At 42.8% G+C, this 16,073-nt stretch overlaps 1 protein-coding gene across 4 annotated transcripts in view; it reads right to left on the reverse strand.

Moving 5' to 3' along the window:
* Window positions 1-2,636: 2,636 nt before the first annotated feature.
* Window positions 2,637-16,073, reverse strand: part of TMEM14A (transmembrane protein 14A) — a 58,185-nt gene continuing 44,748 nt past the window's right edge. For all 4 annotated transcript variants that reach the window (XM_077290049.1, XM_077290046.1, XM_077290047.1 and 1 more), the window contains 2 exons: window positions 12,494-12,581; window positions 2,637-2,892 (listed from right to left, as the gene is read on the reverse strand). In XM_077290049.1, the coding sequence (XP_077146164.1) occupies window positions 2,853-2,892; window positions 12,494-12,581 (128 nt within the window). In that variant the 3' untranslated portion in view covers window positions 2,637-2,852. The remainder of the gene's footprint in view (window positions 2,893-12,493; window positions 12,582-16,073) is intronic.

Genomic DNA, 16,073 nt, shown 5'->3' on the forward strand with positions numbered 1-16,073 from the left:
AAAATTTCCGGTTTTCTTCAGGAAATTTCTGCAAGAAATCCTGACGTGTGCACATTCTCTAATGCAGTGGCCAGATATAAGCAGGGAAAAGGAGGGCCACCGCAACTCGAGGGCCACTGCCTTGTGATTGCCCCCCAGGCTGAAAATTGCCAGCCAGCCCCTGGTCTATTGGTTCCATCTTTTTCTTGCTGTGACATGGTCGCACCATTTTTCGTGCATGCGCATATCGCTGCCTTACTTGTGTTTTTTTCCTCCGTTGTCCTTGTACGTTGAGCTCTCACTGCACAGATGTGAGATGCTCCATGACGTTCAAGTCTTCTAACACACGCATGCCACATGTCTTTATGGCTGGTTTATACAGCGTACACCCGCTGTAAGCTTTCGGACCAGAGGTCATTCTAGCACATGTGCTCTGTATGTCACCAATTCAATCCAGCACATGCATGTTGCACGTCGCCAACCAGCTTTGTGTATTCACCTCGAACACCAACAACATAGTAGTGATTTATTTATAATTGTGTTTACATATAAAATTACTTTTTTGTATATCTACAGGTCCTTCTCAAAAAATTAGCATATAGTGTTAAATTTCATTATTTACCATAATGTAATGATTACAATTAAACTTTCATATACTATAGATTCATTATCCACCAACTGAAATTTGTCAGGTCTTTTATTGTTTTAATACTCATGATTTTGGCATACAACTCCTGATAACCCAAAAAACCTGTCTCAATAAATTAGCATATTTCACCCGACCAATCAAATAAAAGTATTTTTTAATACCAAACAAAAAAACCATCAAATAATAATGTTCAGTTATGCACTCAATACTTGGTCGGGAATCCTTTGGCAGAAATGACTGCTTCAATGCGGCGTGGCATGGAGGCAATCAGCCTGTGACACTGCTGAGATGTTATGGAGGCCCAGGATGCTTCAATAGCGGCCTTAAGCTCATCCAGAGTGTTGGGTCTTGCGTCTCTCAACTTTCTCTTCACAATATCCCACAGATTCTCTATGGGGTTTAGGTCAGGAGAGTTGGCAGGCCAATTGAGCACAGTAATACCATGGTCAGTAAACCATTTACCAGTGGTTTTGGCACTGTGAGCAGGTGCCAGGTCGTGCTGAAAAATGAAATCTTTATCTCCATAAAGCATTTCAGCCGATGGAAGCATGAAGTGCTCCAAAATCTCCTGATAGCTAGTTGCATTGACCCTGCCCTTGATGAAACACAGTGGACCAACACCAGCAGCTGACATGGCACCCCACACCATCACTGACTGTGAGTACTTGACACTGGACTTCAGGCATTTTGGCATTTCCTTCTCCCCAGTCTTCCTCCAGACTCTGGCACCTTGATTTCCGAATGACATGCAAAATTTGCTTTCATCAGAAAAAAGTACTTGGGACCACTTAGCAACAGTCCAGTGCTGCTTCTCTGTAGCCCAGGTCAGGCGCTTCTGCCGCTGTTTATGGTTCAAAAGTGGCTTTACCTGGGGAATGCGGCACCTGTAGCCCATTTCCTGCACACGCCTGTGCACGGTGGCTCTGGATGTTTCCACACCAGACTCAGTCCACTGCTTCCTCACCAGACTCAGTCCACTGCTTCCTCAGGTTCCGGTCACCTCTTCTCGTTGTACAGCGTTTTCTGCCACATTGTTTCCTTCCAACAGACTTACCATTGAAGTGCCTTGATACAGCACTCTGGGAACAGCCTATTTGTTGAGAAATTTCTTTCTGGGTCTTACCCTCTTGCTTGAGGGTGTCAATGATGGCCTTCTTGACATCTGTCAGGTCGCTAGTCTTACCCATGATGGGGGTTTTGAGTAATGAACCAGGCAGGGAGTTTTTAAAAGCCTCAGGTATCTTTTGCATGTGTTTACAGTTAATTAGTTGATTCAGAAGATTAGGGTAATAGGTCGTTTAGAGAACCTTTTCTTGATATGCTAATTTATTGAGACAGGTTTTTTGGGTTATCAGGAGTTGTATGCCAAAATCATCAGTATTAAAACAATAAAAGACCTGACAAATTTCAGTTGGTGGATAATGAATCTATAATATATGAAAGTTTAATTGTAATCATTACATTATGGTAAATAATGAAATTTAACACTATATGCTAATTTTTTGAGAAGGACCTGTATCTCTCTGTGCCTAGAGAGCCTCTTAAAGTAAAGTGTTACAACCAGGTAGTGACCCCGATGTCATCCAGAAATACAAATAATTAATTTTCCCACATATTTGTTGATCAGGAATCTGTTTATAACAGCACCGAGAAACTATAAATAAGATCAATAAGGTAATATTTACATGAGCACAGATTTGCTACAGGCAAATTCAGCTTTAATTCTGCAGAAAAACTGAAGACAATTTTCTTTTGATGCAGCTAGTTTCCATGTAGACAATTTAGCAATAATATGCTGTGGATTTTAAAATTGCACCATATTTGCTAATTCACACATTTCTAAGGCATGTGACTCAGGCATGAAATGGTCCACCTAAATGCATTGCTAGAGGAATACCAGTGTCTGGACATTCTGACAGAATCCCAAATCCGTAAGTGTGGCTTATTATTAAAATAAACATTTTATTTGCCAGCTACACAAGATATACCTAGATACTAGAGACACATGGAACATTTATAAAGCTTGCTTTATTCATCCCAGCTGAATTTATTTGGCAGTATGAAGAAAAAAAAAAATAAAAAATAGATTAAGTCACATAGAAAAATCAGTACAATTGAACAGATTATAAAGATTCAGTGCATATTTCATTTTTAGCAAATGTATAAAATTGATCCATAGCCAAAAAGGGTCTGTGCAGAAAGACTATCCATCCAGTGCAGGCCTCTAGGTCAGGTTGATCAGCAGCTTTAAGACCACGATGATGCTGTAAAAAGTATAGGAGCACCGGTGAGTTTTACAAAAGTACCGTAAACAGTATGTCAGAATTCTACATCTCAATAGGATTACATACAAGTGTCACCAGCATCAATGTCCAACCTTTATTTAGGAGGTTTAGTTAATGTCACCGTTTTGTACATTTTGATTTAAACCAAACATGTCATTTGTCTCGAACATTTTAAATTTTAAGATGTTTTGAAAATACATCTTTTAAATAACGGAAAATACATACAGATGAGACTCAAAAGACCCCCATATAAAATTAGCTAAACACAGCTAATATTGATTGGTCCGGCCAACAGTAATGTTTATAGGGGCCCCCAACAGAAGATGTCAAGACAGAGCCTCAGTATGGGAGAGCCAGCTAATATAGTTGTCAACATGATGAGGGTTCGCCAGCAGCCACAGTGTTTTAACATCTTCACACCCTAGGACAATAGGTACGCAATAGGGCAGAGCTCCCCAACAGGTCACGTTTTCAGGACTTCCTTAGTATTACACAGGTGATACTCGCATCAGCTGGACAACCAAGAATCCCATCACCTGTGTAAGGCCGGGGTCACACATGCGCGTTTTACGGACGTAAGAGCGCAGAAACTACGTCCGTAAAACTCGCATAACATACGGCACAATTATTCTCAATGGGGCTGCTCCTATCAGCCATATATTACGGTTCAGTATTATACGGCTTTCTACGGCCGTACAAAATCGCAGCATGCTGCGTTTGTCAGCGTATTGCGCAAAAAAAAAAAAAAAAAAAAAAAAAAAAAAAAAAAAAAAAAAATCGCCAATGAAAGTCTATGGGGGGGGGCGAGAAAAATACGGATTCCACACGGACCAGCAGTGTGACTTGCGAGAAATACGCAGCGGTGTTAGTGAAAAGTCGGTAATTCAATTGCCGGCTTTTTCTTTCTCCTTCCCAAACCCGACATGATATGAGACATGGTTTTCATACAGTAAACCATCTCATATCCCCCTTTTTTTTTTGCATATTCCACACTACTAATGTTAGTAGTGTGTATGTGCAAAATTTCAGCGCTGTAGCTGCTCAAATAAAGGGATAAATGGCGGAATAAATTGGCGTGGGCTCCCGCGCAATTTTCTCCGCCAGAATGGTAAAGCCAGTGACTGAGGGCAGATATTAATAGCCAGGAGAGGGTCCATGGTTATTGGCTCCCCCCCCCCCGTGGCTAAAAACATCTGCCCCCAGCCACCCCAGAAAAGGCACATCTGGAAGATACGCCTATTCTGGCACTTGGCCACTCTCTTCCCACTCCCTGTAGCGGTGGGATATGGGGTAATGAAGGGTTAATGCCACCTTGCTATTGTAAGGTGACATTAAGCCAGATTAATAATGGAGCGGCGTCAATTATGACACCTATCCATTATTAATCCAATTGTTTGAAAGGGTTAAAAAACACACGCGATTTAAGAGTATTTTAATGAAATAAACACAGCGGTTGGTTTAATAATTTATTGCTCTCGCAATCCATTTGCAGGCCCTCGCTTGGCAAAAATAATAAACGCACAAGATACATACCCTCAGCTGAAACGTCACGTCCCACGAAGTAATCCATCTGAAGGGGTTAATCATTTTACAGGCAGGAGCCCTGCTAATGCAGCGGTGTGCTCGTGCTTGTAATTCCCCGGCGAATGAATGAAATGTAGGTCATTGACCTACATTTCCTTCAGTCGCGGTGATGCGCCCCCTGGTGGATGTCCTCATATGACCTGGAGCGTGGGAAAAAGTTCCCAGGCTGCAGTTCATGAGAACATCCAGCAGGGGCGCATCACCGCGACTCAATGCAAGTATAGATCACTGCTTTCCTTTCAGCACCCTGGGATTACAGGCACGAGCGAGTGGTTTATCGCAGCTCGTGCCTGTAATATTAGTTAACCCCTTCAGATGGATTACTTCGTGGGACGTGACGTTTCAGCTGAGGGTATGTATCTTGTGTGTTTATTATTTTGCCAAGCGAGGGCCTGCAAATGGATTGCGAGAGCAATAAATTATTAAAACCAACCGCTGTGTTTATTTCATTAAAATACTTTTAAATCATGTGTGTGTTTTTTAACCCTTTCAAACAATTGGATTAATAATGGATAGGTGTCATAATTGACGCCTCTCCATTATTAATCTGGCTTAATGTCACCTTCCAATAGCAAGGTGGCATTAACCCTTCATTACCCCATATCCCACCGCTACAGGGAGTGGGAAGAGAGTGGCCAAGTGCCAGAATAGGCGCATCTTCCAGATGTGCCTTTTCTGGGGTGGCTGGGGGCAGATGTTTTTAGCCAGGGGGGGCCAATAACCATGGACCCTCTCCTGGCCATTAATATCTGCCCTCAGTCACTGGCTTTACCATTCTGGCGGAGAAAATTGCGCGGGAGCCCACGCCAATTTTTTCCGCCATTTAACCCTTTATTTCAGCAGCTACAGCGCTGAAATTTTGCACATACACACTACTAACATTAGTAGTGTGGAATATGCAAAAAAAAAAGGGGATATGAGATGGTTTACTGTATGTAAACCATGTCTCAGATCATGTCGGGTTTGGGCAGGAGAAATGAAAAGCCGGCAATTGAATTACCGGCTTTTCACAGATATCGCGCTGAATGAAATCTATATCTATCTATCTATCTATATATACATATACACATATACATACACACTCACCGGCCACTTTATTAGGTACACCTGTCCAACTTCTTGTTAACACTTAATTTCTAATCAGCCAATCACATGGCGGCAACTCAGTGCATTTAGGCATGTAGACATGGTCAAGACAATCTCCTGCAGTTCAAACCGAGCATCAGTATGGGGAAGAAAGGTGATTTGAGTGCCTTTGAACGTGGCATGGTTGTTGGTGCCAGAAGGGCTGGTCTGAGTATTTCAGAAACTGCTGATCTACTGGGATTTTCACGCACAACCATCTCTAGGGTTTACAGAGAATGGTCCGAAAAAGAAAAAAAATCCAGTGAGCGGCAGTTCTGTGGGCGGAAATGCCTTGTTGATGCCAGAGGTCAGAGGAGAATGGGCAGACTGGTTCGAGTTGATAGAAAGGCAACAGAGACTCAAATCGCCACCCGTTACAACCAAGGTAGGCCTAAGAGCATCTCTGAACGCACAGTGCGTCGAACTTTGAGGCAGATGGGCTACAGCAGCAGAAGACCACACCGGGTACCACTCCTTTCAGCTAAGAACAGGAAACTGAGGCTACAATTTGTACAAGCTCATCGAAATTGGACAGTAGAAGATTGGAAAAACGTTGCTTGGTCTGATGAGTCTCGATTTCTGCTGCGACATTCGGATGGTAGGGTCAGAATTTGGCATAAACAACATGAAAGCATGGATCCATCCTGCCTTGTATGGAGCATCTTTGGGATGTGCAGCCGACAAATCTGCGGCAACTGTGTGATGCCATCATGTCAATATGGACCAAAATCTCTGAGGAATGCTTCCAGCACCTTGTTGAATCTATGCCACGAAGAATTGAGGCAGTTCTGAAGGCAAAAGGGTGTCCAACCCGTTACTAGCATGGTGTACCTAATAAAGTGGCCGGTGAGTGTAATAATAAATATATATATATATATATATATATATATATATATATATATATATATATATATATATATATATATATATATATATATATATATTTATTATGTTTCCCCGAACATTTGAGCACATAAATCCATTAGATGTCGGTTTTGCAAGCCTGCGCGAAAATCTCGCAGTACGGATGCCATACGGATTACATACGGAGGATGCCATGCGCAAAATACGCTGACACACCCTGACTACGGATCAATATTTTGGGAACATTTTTCCGTATTACGGCCGTATAATACGTGGCGTATTGTCTTACGCCAAGTGTGACCCCAGCCTAATACGAAGGAAATCCTGAAAACATGATCTGTTGGTGGCTCTTAAGGGCCGGAGTTGGGGAGCACTGCAATAGGTAGTGTCCCTCCCTTTGATGTTGACTCAGGGGAACATATCTGCTGTCATGTGCCAGGAAAGATGCAGCCGCCAGAGCTAACAGCCACGGATAAAATCCTGGTGGTATCTGACAGCATCATTTAACTCGTGCAAACCAGATGTACATCACCAAGCACACCCATGTCACATGATTATGGGGAGCCAATGGGTTGGCATGAAAATTGGGGACCTGCAGAAAACCACTGAGCTGGTCATTGCAGTTCTATGAATGCCAGCCTGCAGCCGGTGGTCATAGCAGGAGATTTCTCCTACACAAAGCAGGGCTTAAGCCCTGCTATGTGTAGCACAAGTGATTGGAAGATCGGAGTTTCAAGTCTAAGGGGACTGCTGAAGTAAAAGAAAAAAAAAGTGAAATCACCCTCCTTTTGCACCGTTCAAAAAATAAATAAGTAAAATAATTTCATACTGCTGCATTCAGAAACTACCAATCAAAATATAAAGAGGAAAAACTAAATGGCGTAATAAGAAAAATAAGAAAAAAAAAAAAGCCAGAATTACAACTTTTCTGATTGCTGCATCATTGCAACAAAATGTAGAAACAGGAGATCAACATGGTATCTACTCCAAATTGGTACCAATGCGAAAAAAAAAAAAAAAAAAAAAAAAAAGTTACGGCTCAGGGAAGAGGTGGAGCAAAAGTGGGGGAAAAAAAAAAATATATAACATGGTCGTGAAGGGGTTAATAGGTAAAATCTACAAGAAAAAAAGGACAGGTGTATGCAGATAAAAAAAAAAAGATCCTGTCAACTTTAGTTAAAAAAAAAAAAATCATGACCAAGACAAATTTTCAAATTGTGACCAGTGTCACTTTGCGGTATTAACTCTGGGACACTTCAGCATAACCCACTGATTCAGAGATTGCTTTATTGTGACATATTATACTTCATGATAGTGGTAAAAATTTGATTGATAATACGTGTGTGAAAATTTCGGATATCTTCAAACTTCAGTCTTAAAATTACATACATACATACATACATACATCCATCCATCCTTACTGACCCTCGGATGTACTATCCCGTCCGAGGTCAGCTCCCCTGCTTTGATGAAGGGCTCCGCAGTGAGCCCGCATCAAAGCCGGGACATGTCAGCTGTTCAAAACAGCTGACATGTGCCCACAATAGCGGCGGGTGAAATCGCGATTCACCCGCCGCTATTAACTAGTTAAATGCCGCTGTCAAACGCAGACAGCGGCATTTAACTACCGCATCCGGCCGGAAATGATGTCATCGCCGACCCCCGTCACATGATCGGAGGTCGGCGATGCTTTAGAATGGTAACCATAGAGGTCCCTGAGACCTCTATGGTTACTGATCTCCGGCAGCTGTGAGCGCCACCCTGTGGTCGGCGCTCACAGCACACCTGCAATTCTGCTACATAGCAGCGATCTGATGATCGCCGTTATGTAGCAGAGCCGATCGCGCGGTGCCTGCTTCTAGCCTCCCATGGAGGCTTATAAAGCATGGCAAAAGTAAAAATAAAAAAAGTGAAAAAAATAAAAATATTAAAGTTTAAATCACCCCCCCTTTCGCCCCAATCAAAATAAATAAAAAAAAAAAAAAAAAAAGAAAAAACCCCCCCAAACCTACACATCTTTGATATCGCCGCGTTCAGAATCGCCCGATCTATCAATAAAAAAAAGCATTAACCTGATCGCTAAATGGCATAACGAGAAAAAAAATTCGAAACGCCAGAATTACTTTTTTTGGTCGCCGCGACATTGCCCATTATTGCATTTTAATGCAATCAAAAGAACGTATCTGCACCAAAATGGTATCATTAAAAACGCCAGCTCGGCACGCAAAAAATAAGCCCTCACCTGACCCCAGATCACGAAAAATGGAGACGCAACGAGTATCAGAAAATGGCGCATTTTTTTTTTTTTGCAAAGTTTGGAATTTTTTTCACCACTTAGGTGAAAAATAACCTAGTCATGTTAGGTACACTAAATGCTAAAACTGACCTGCCATTATGATTCTCCAGGTCAGTACGAGTTCATAGACACCTATCAAAAAAGCCAAACAAAAAAAAAGCCAAACAAAAAACAAGTGTGGGACTGCACTTTTTTGCTATTTCACCGCACTTGGAATTTTTTCCCCGTTTTCTAGTACACGACATGGTAAAACCAATGATGTCGTTCAAAAGTACAACTCGTCCCGCAAAAAATAAGCCCTCACATGGCCAAATTGACGGAAAAAAAAAAAAAAAAAAAAGTTATGGGTCTGGGAAGGAGGGGAGTGAAAAATGAACACGGAAAAACGGAAAATCCCAAGGTCATGAAGGGGGATATATATTTTAAGGGGACACCATCATAAGTTACTTTTCTGTCACATAGGCCCCCAAAATGGCACCATTCTAAAAACTGCCCAGTTCAAAATCACAGCCCAGAAGTTTATTAACCCTCCAGGTGCTTTCACAGGAATGCAGTGTGACGAGAAAAAAAAAAAAAAAATTAGCCCCAATTTATTTTTTTTAAAATTTTCACAAAGATAACGGGCCCATTTTCTCCCGAGTACACCAATACCCCATATATAGTCAAAAGCTACTTTTGGAGGCACAGTGCAAAGCTCAGAAGGGAAGAAGCCACATTGGGGTCCAGATTTTGCTTGAATGGTTTGAGGGTACGTGTCACATTGGCAGAGCTCCTGAGCTTTCAGAACAGCAGAACCCCCGATAAGTGACCCCATTTTACAAGCTACACCTCTCAATGAATTCCTCTAGGGTTGTAGGGTCTAAGGGGTAACGTTTCTCCTTATGGAGAGTGACATACCATCTCTGGCTTGTCAAGGTAAGGAGGCTTATTCGCCGTGCAATGCTCCTCTGGGAATTTAAATATGCAAATTGCCTCTTCTGAGAAAAAGAGGACTTTACTCTATAGTGCCACCTATTGGAAGTAGCGATCCTACAAGTCACAATCAACCCTTTAACGAGTCGTGCAATGTGACTTAGGATAAAAGCCAAATCAGTATCTCAATTCGCAGACACGGTGTTTCGGGCTGTTGGCTGTTGATTGTGACTTGTAGGATTGCTACTTCCAATAGGTGGCGCTATAGAGTAAAGTCCTCTTTTTCTCAGAAGAGGCAATTTGCATATCTAGGGTTGTAGTAATTATACGGACACCACAGGTGTGTCACAGAATTGGATACCATTGTCTAAAGAAAAATGTGTAATATATGTATATCTAGATCTATCTTTTTAAATTTGTTTTAGCCACAGATTTTACATTTTCATGTGGGGGAAAAAAAAAAAAATGGCACCAAAATTTGTCCCACAATGTCTAATTCTCCAGAAATACCCCATATGTGGTTGTACAGAGACACTGGAGGGACCGAGCACCATTTGCTTCCTGGAGCGCAGATTTTCCAGTAATAGTTATGCAGACTCCACATACAGAGCCCTCAAGTGCTAGAAGAGCATTATTCTCCCTCCTCAAGTGACCCCATTTTAGAAATGATGCCCTTTCAGGAATTTATGTTCAGGTGTAGAGATTTGACTCCATGGGTGTTCTGCAGAAACAAGCAGTGGATATTGTAGTGCCCAGCTCGTTCTTCTGGAGACAAACCCATAAATTAGGCAGGCTCTCATTGCTACATAAATGCCAAGCATGTGGATGCTAAAATGTGATTTAGGCACACTGGGGTTCAGAAGGGACGGGGGAGCATTTTTATTTGGGAGCACAGAATTTGCCAAATTTAATTTGGCAGGAGAGGAGCCATTTTGATTTTTCAGTGTCTTTGTACTACCAGTAATGTGGAAGCCCACTATATTTCCATTGACAGATGACAGACCCAAGTGGGGTCTTTTGTGTGTATGGAGTTGAAACTTTTATTGGGAACATTTTACATAACATTTGGGATTATTATACATTTTTATAGCACCATTTATTCCATGGCGTTTTACATGTGAAAAGGGGACAAATCAAGACAAATACAATAAACATGAGCAAAAAACAAGGCACTAACAGGTACAGAAGGAGGGAGGACTCTGCCCGCGAGGGCTCACAGTCTGCAGGAGATGGGTGAGGATACACTAGGAGAGGGTAGAGCTGGTTGTGCGGCGGTTCAGCTGACTAAGGATCACTGCAGATTGTAGGCTTGTCGGAAGACGTGGGTCTTCAGGTTCTTTTTGAAGGTTTCTATGGTAGGCGAGAGTCTGATGTGTTAGGGTAGAGAGTTCCAGAGTATGGGGGAAGCACGGGAGAAGTCTTGGATGCGGTTGTTTGAAGAAGAGATAGGAAGGGAGTAAAGAAGGAGATCTTGTGAGGATCGAAGGTTGCGTGTAGGCAAGTATCAGGAGACCATGTCACAGATGTATGGAGGAGACTGGTTGTGGATGGCTTTGTATGTCATAGTAAGGCTTTTGAACTGGAGTCTCTGGACGATAGGAAGCCAGTGAAGGGCTTGGCAGAGAGGGGAGGCTGGGGAATGACGTGGAGACAGGTGGATTAATCAGGTAGCCGAGTGCAGGATGGATTGGAGTGGTGCTAGAGGGGAGGCCAGAGAGTAGGAGGTTGCAGTAGTCAAAGCGAGAGATAAGGGCGTGCACTAGTGTTTTCGTGGTTTCATTGTCGAGGAATGCGCCGATCTGGGAAATATTTTTTAGTTTGAGACAGCAGCAGTAGGCAAGGGCTTGGATATGTGGCTTGAAAGAGGGTAGAGTCGAGGATCACCCTGTGGCACTGAGCATGTGGGACTGGGGAAAGTGAGCAGCCATTGACCTTGATGGATAGGTCTGGTGGAGGGGTAGAGTGAGAAGGGGGTAAGATGATGAATTCTGTTTTGTCCATGTTCAGTTTTAGAAAGCAAGCAGAAAAGAAGGCAGAGATAGACTGAAAGTGTGGGATTTTGGTGAGTGGGGAGGTGAGGTCCGGTCCGGATAGGTAGATCCGCGTGTCATCGGTATAGATAATAATCTTTATTTTTATATAGCGCTAACATATTCCGCAGCACTTTACAGTTTGCATACATTATCACTGTCCCCGAAGAGGCTCACAATCTAAATTCCCTATCAGTATGTCTTTGCGTGGGTTTCCTCCGGGGACTCCGGTTTCCTCCCACATACCAAACACGGGAGAACATACAAACTCCTTGCAGATGTTGTCCAAGGTGGGATTAGAACCCAGGACCCCAGCGCTGCAAGGCTGCAGTGCTACCACTGAGCCACTGTGCTGTCCCAAACCGTACTGCAAACCGTGGGATTCTATGAGCTGTTCCAAGCCGAAGGTGTAGATGAAGAGTAGGGGTCCCAGAACTGAGCCTTGAGGGACACTGACAGATAAGGGGCGAGGTGAGGAGGTGGTGTGGGAGAGGGAGACTATTCAATATTGATTACAGAATTTAGTGAGTCACTCCAGTGAGCTGGGTGTCAGCTGAACACATGGCAGGGACATCACCTGGAATGTGCCAATGTGTGTATATGTGCATGTTACATATACACTGCAAATGTCGTGAAGGGGTTAAGCCAGCTGACCATGTATGTGCAACTGTGGGACCAGATACTGTACATTATACAAATACTCAAGATTTTCATTAGTATCAGTTAGTATTCAAATGCATAGAAGTTGGAACAAAAAAAATAAACTCACCTTATTATTGTTAATATTCCAGCAGGCATGACTTTCCTACTGTGATTGTACCTCAGGCCCATTATTATTGCAAGGGAGCCCGCAGCAACTATGCAAATAAATAAAATTAACATTGGTTACGAACACAAAAGAAAAAAAAAGTGAATTACAAATACTGTACACGTGCCTGCATTGCATACCATTCACATACAATAGAAAACAAAACATGGGAATTTGAAAGCGGGGATGGGGGGTATGGCGTTTGGGAACAAAACAAAAAAACCCACTATTGAAGAATTCAATCGCAATATGCAGATTTTGCCTCAGGTTTTAATGGCATCTCTTGTATATTTTTACAGACAGAAGCCAGTCTAAATTATTAAAAAAATAATTCAAGTCCTATGGTAATGGTTAAAATTAGAGAAGAGTGAATTAATTCAAAGGACCCTGGTACAGTGGCCATGCCACTTGTCTGTGGCAAAGGATGGAAACACTGACAGCTGCCTTCTACCTGCCGTACTCCCATCTTCTCTTTTGATTTGTAGCCCTGGTGCAACATCATGCATGCACACGCCTTGAGTACATGTCAAAAACAGGTGCTGGGATGTCATCATGAGGCGGTTCGCAGGTCATGGTCATAAGAATGGATTTGCTCATCCCTAGTTAAGATAACAAAAACTGATAGAAAGGAGTTGTGGAAGGGTCTAAAATAGTGTGCACTGGACTAGAGAACAATTGGCACAAAATAAATGAGGAGCTGAAGTTGATGTAGATATGCTAGGTTAGGGCATATTATTGAGGAAAATACAAAATCTAACTAGTAAAAAAAGCAATTACTGTATATACACTCGCATATAAGCCGACCCGAGTATAAGCAGAGGCATCTAATTTTGCCACAAAAAAAAATAAAAAAAATTCCTACCTACCTTCCCAGCACCTTGTTCCGTTGCTCCTGTGGCCGAGCAATCACGTGTCCCCGTTCATTAAGGGAATGAATATTCACCTCTCTCCACTCATAGGCATGGAGAGAGGTGAATATTCGTTCCCTTAATGAGCGGGGACACGTCATCGCTCAGCCGCAGGAGCTGCTGGCACCGGAACGAGATGCTGCGAAGGCAAGCAAGATTTTTTTTTTCCCATGCATTTAATGCAAATACCATCACCAAAATACATTACCTTGGGTACCACACCTATTAGTAGAGACAGGAGGGAATATAAGGGTGCAGTCATGGGTTCTGGAAAATCCAGTTACTGGATTGTAAGCAATTACATATTTTGCCTTTACACATCACAGCACCACAAGAGATTTACAGAGAAATTCAACTCTTATGGAGAGACCACAGACTGTAGAACTCTGGGTGGGAGGAAACATACCACACCTTGACCTGAGGTTTGCTTTTATGAAACAGGATATCCAAATCAGTCACAATTATATAATGCACCTGGAGAAGAAACCTGTACCTGAAGAGTACTAGTAGACAACCCCCTGTTCTAGACCTTAACCCCCTAGTTTTGCCCCTGAGCTAGCTAGAAAATTTCTTCCAGGTGCCACCATCATTGTTATCAGTTTTCTACTTTGAAGCAAGGTGGAGACTAGGTTCAGTGAGAACCCTCCATTACTTAAAAGCTATCTCAAGTTCCATGATGTTAAGTGAAGACTGGCTGCCTAAGCAGGGTCAAACTGGAACCTGGATGTAAAGTAGATCCTTAAACTCTGGTAGCACCTATGGTTTAGTGCCCGACGTTAATCTCATGCATGAGAACAATAGCACCTTTTTGGCCTAAGAGGCCATCAAGATCACCCTCAGATTTTCCTCAGAACTGCCAGAATCAACATCACTGGTGGGAAGGCAAGAGGTAGATTGAAGTCCCATCTGATCAGGAAGGAATCTATTAGATGCAGCGGGCAGAGCTTTCCTGTTGTGTGGGCGAACAGGCCTGTCATGAAGCCCCATAACTACTATCTGATTAAAGACTGCTAGATTCAGACAATTGAGACTTTGAAGTCTGCCTTGAAGTTCACTTTTATATGAAGTGCTGTTAATGGCAAGATATTTTTCAGATGGTAGAAACCTCTGATCGGTTACTGCCATTAGACAACCGGACAGAGTTCCTTCATGATTGTTGATATAAGCTATTTAGTCACCTTGTTGTCAGATTTGTACATGATGGTCCTGTATTGCTGAAAGAAGCCTTGTCATAGCACGTTTCTCCCCCAGTAGCTTTTTCAGGTTGGAGGAACTTAAACTTCATTTGTGCGCTCCAACAACCCAGGACCAGGCAGTCTTCTAAATGCGCTCCCCATCCCCTTGGGCTTGCGTCTGTAGTTATAACTAGGGTTGATCAAATAGCTTCGGATAAGTGCTTACCCGAATAGCTATAGCGCGAGACTTGCCTACGCAAGGAAAGCGTTACTTGCTACTTCCAATAGGTGGCACTAGAGTTCTAGTCCTCTTCGAAGAGAATCTGCTTAAAAAGGTAACAGTATTTCTCAGAGCCCATGACAGCACCATGGAGAGAGGAGATCCACCAGTCAAGGACAGAAACCTACAGAAAAGAGAAAAAAAGAGAAAAAAAAAAAAAAAAAAAAAGAAGAAGAAGTAGTACCTCTCCCTCGCATCAATTTGTTTACAGAGCACAAGGGGACCTCCGCATCATAAACATTTCAACTATAATACTTACAAGGAAAACAATGACCTATACGTAAATCACACGCAGAGAAAAGAGCGTGCGCACACACACACACACACACGTGATGCGAGGGAATAGAAGGGTGCCGTCATGGGCTCTGAGAAATCCCATTCCCGGTAGGTAACTGTCTTTCTCCTTCCCCACATGACAGCACCATGGAGAGAATTACATCTTAGGGAAGTACTGCAGCCTGTAGAACCCTCCTCCCAAAGGAGAGATCAGAAGAAGAGGCTAGGTCCAGCCGGTAGTGATTGTCAAAGGGTATGTGCACACGTCCGGATTTCTTGCAGAAATTTCCTGAAGAAAACCGGAAATTTTCTGCAAGAAATCCGCATTTTTTTTTCGTTTTTTTCGCGTTTTTTTCGCATTCTGCAAGCGTAATTAGCTTGCAGAATGCTAAAGTTTTCCAAGCGATCTGTAGCATCGCTTGGAAAACTGACTGACAGGTTGGTCACACTTGTCAAACATACTGTTTGACAAGTGTGACCAACTTTTTACTATAGATGCTGCTTATGCCGCATCTATAGTAAAAGATAGAATGTTTAAAAATAATAAAAAAATGCTTATACTCACCCAGACATCTCCTCAGCGGCGTCAGTTCCTCTTCCTATAGCTGGTGTGTGCGCGCAGGACCTTCCATGACGTCGCGGTCACGTGAGCTGTCACATGACCGCTCACGACCAATCACAAGACAGTGACGTCATCACAGGTCCTTCACCGCACACCAGCTATAGGAACCGAACGGCAGCACGCAGCGGGGAGGCGGGAAGACATCGAAGGTGAGTATATGACTATTTTTTATTTTAATTCTTTTTTTTTTGACCAATTATGTGGTGCCCAGTCCGTGGAGGAGAGTCTCCTCTCCTCCACCCTGGGTACCAAACGCACATAATCTGCTTACTTCCCGCAT

Source organism: Ranitomeya variabilis, chromosome 2 (assembly GCF_051348905.1).
Source record: "Ranitomeya variabilis isolate aRanVar5 chromosome 2, aRanVar5.hap1, whole genome shotgun sequence".
Lineage (NCBI taxonomy): Eukaryota > Metazoa > Chordata > Amphibia > Anura > Dendrobatidae > Ranitomeya > Ranitomeya variabilis.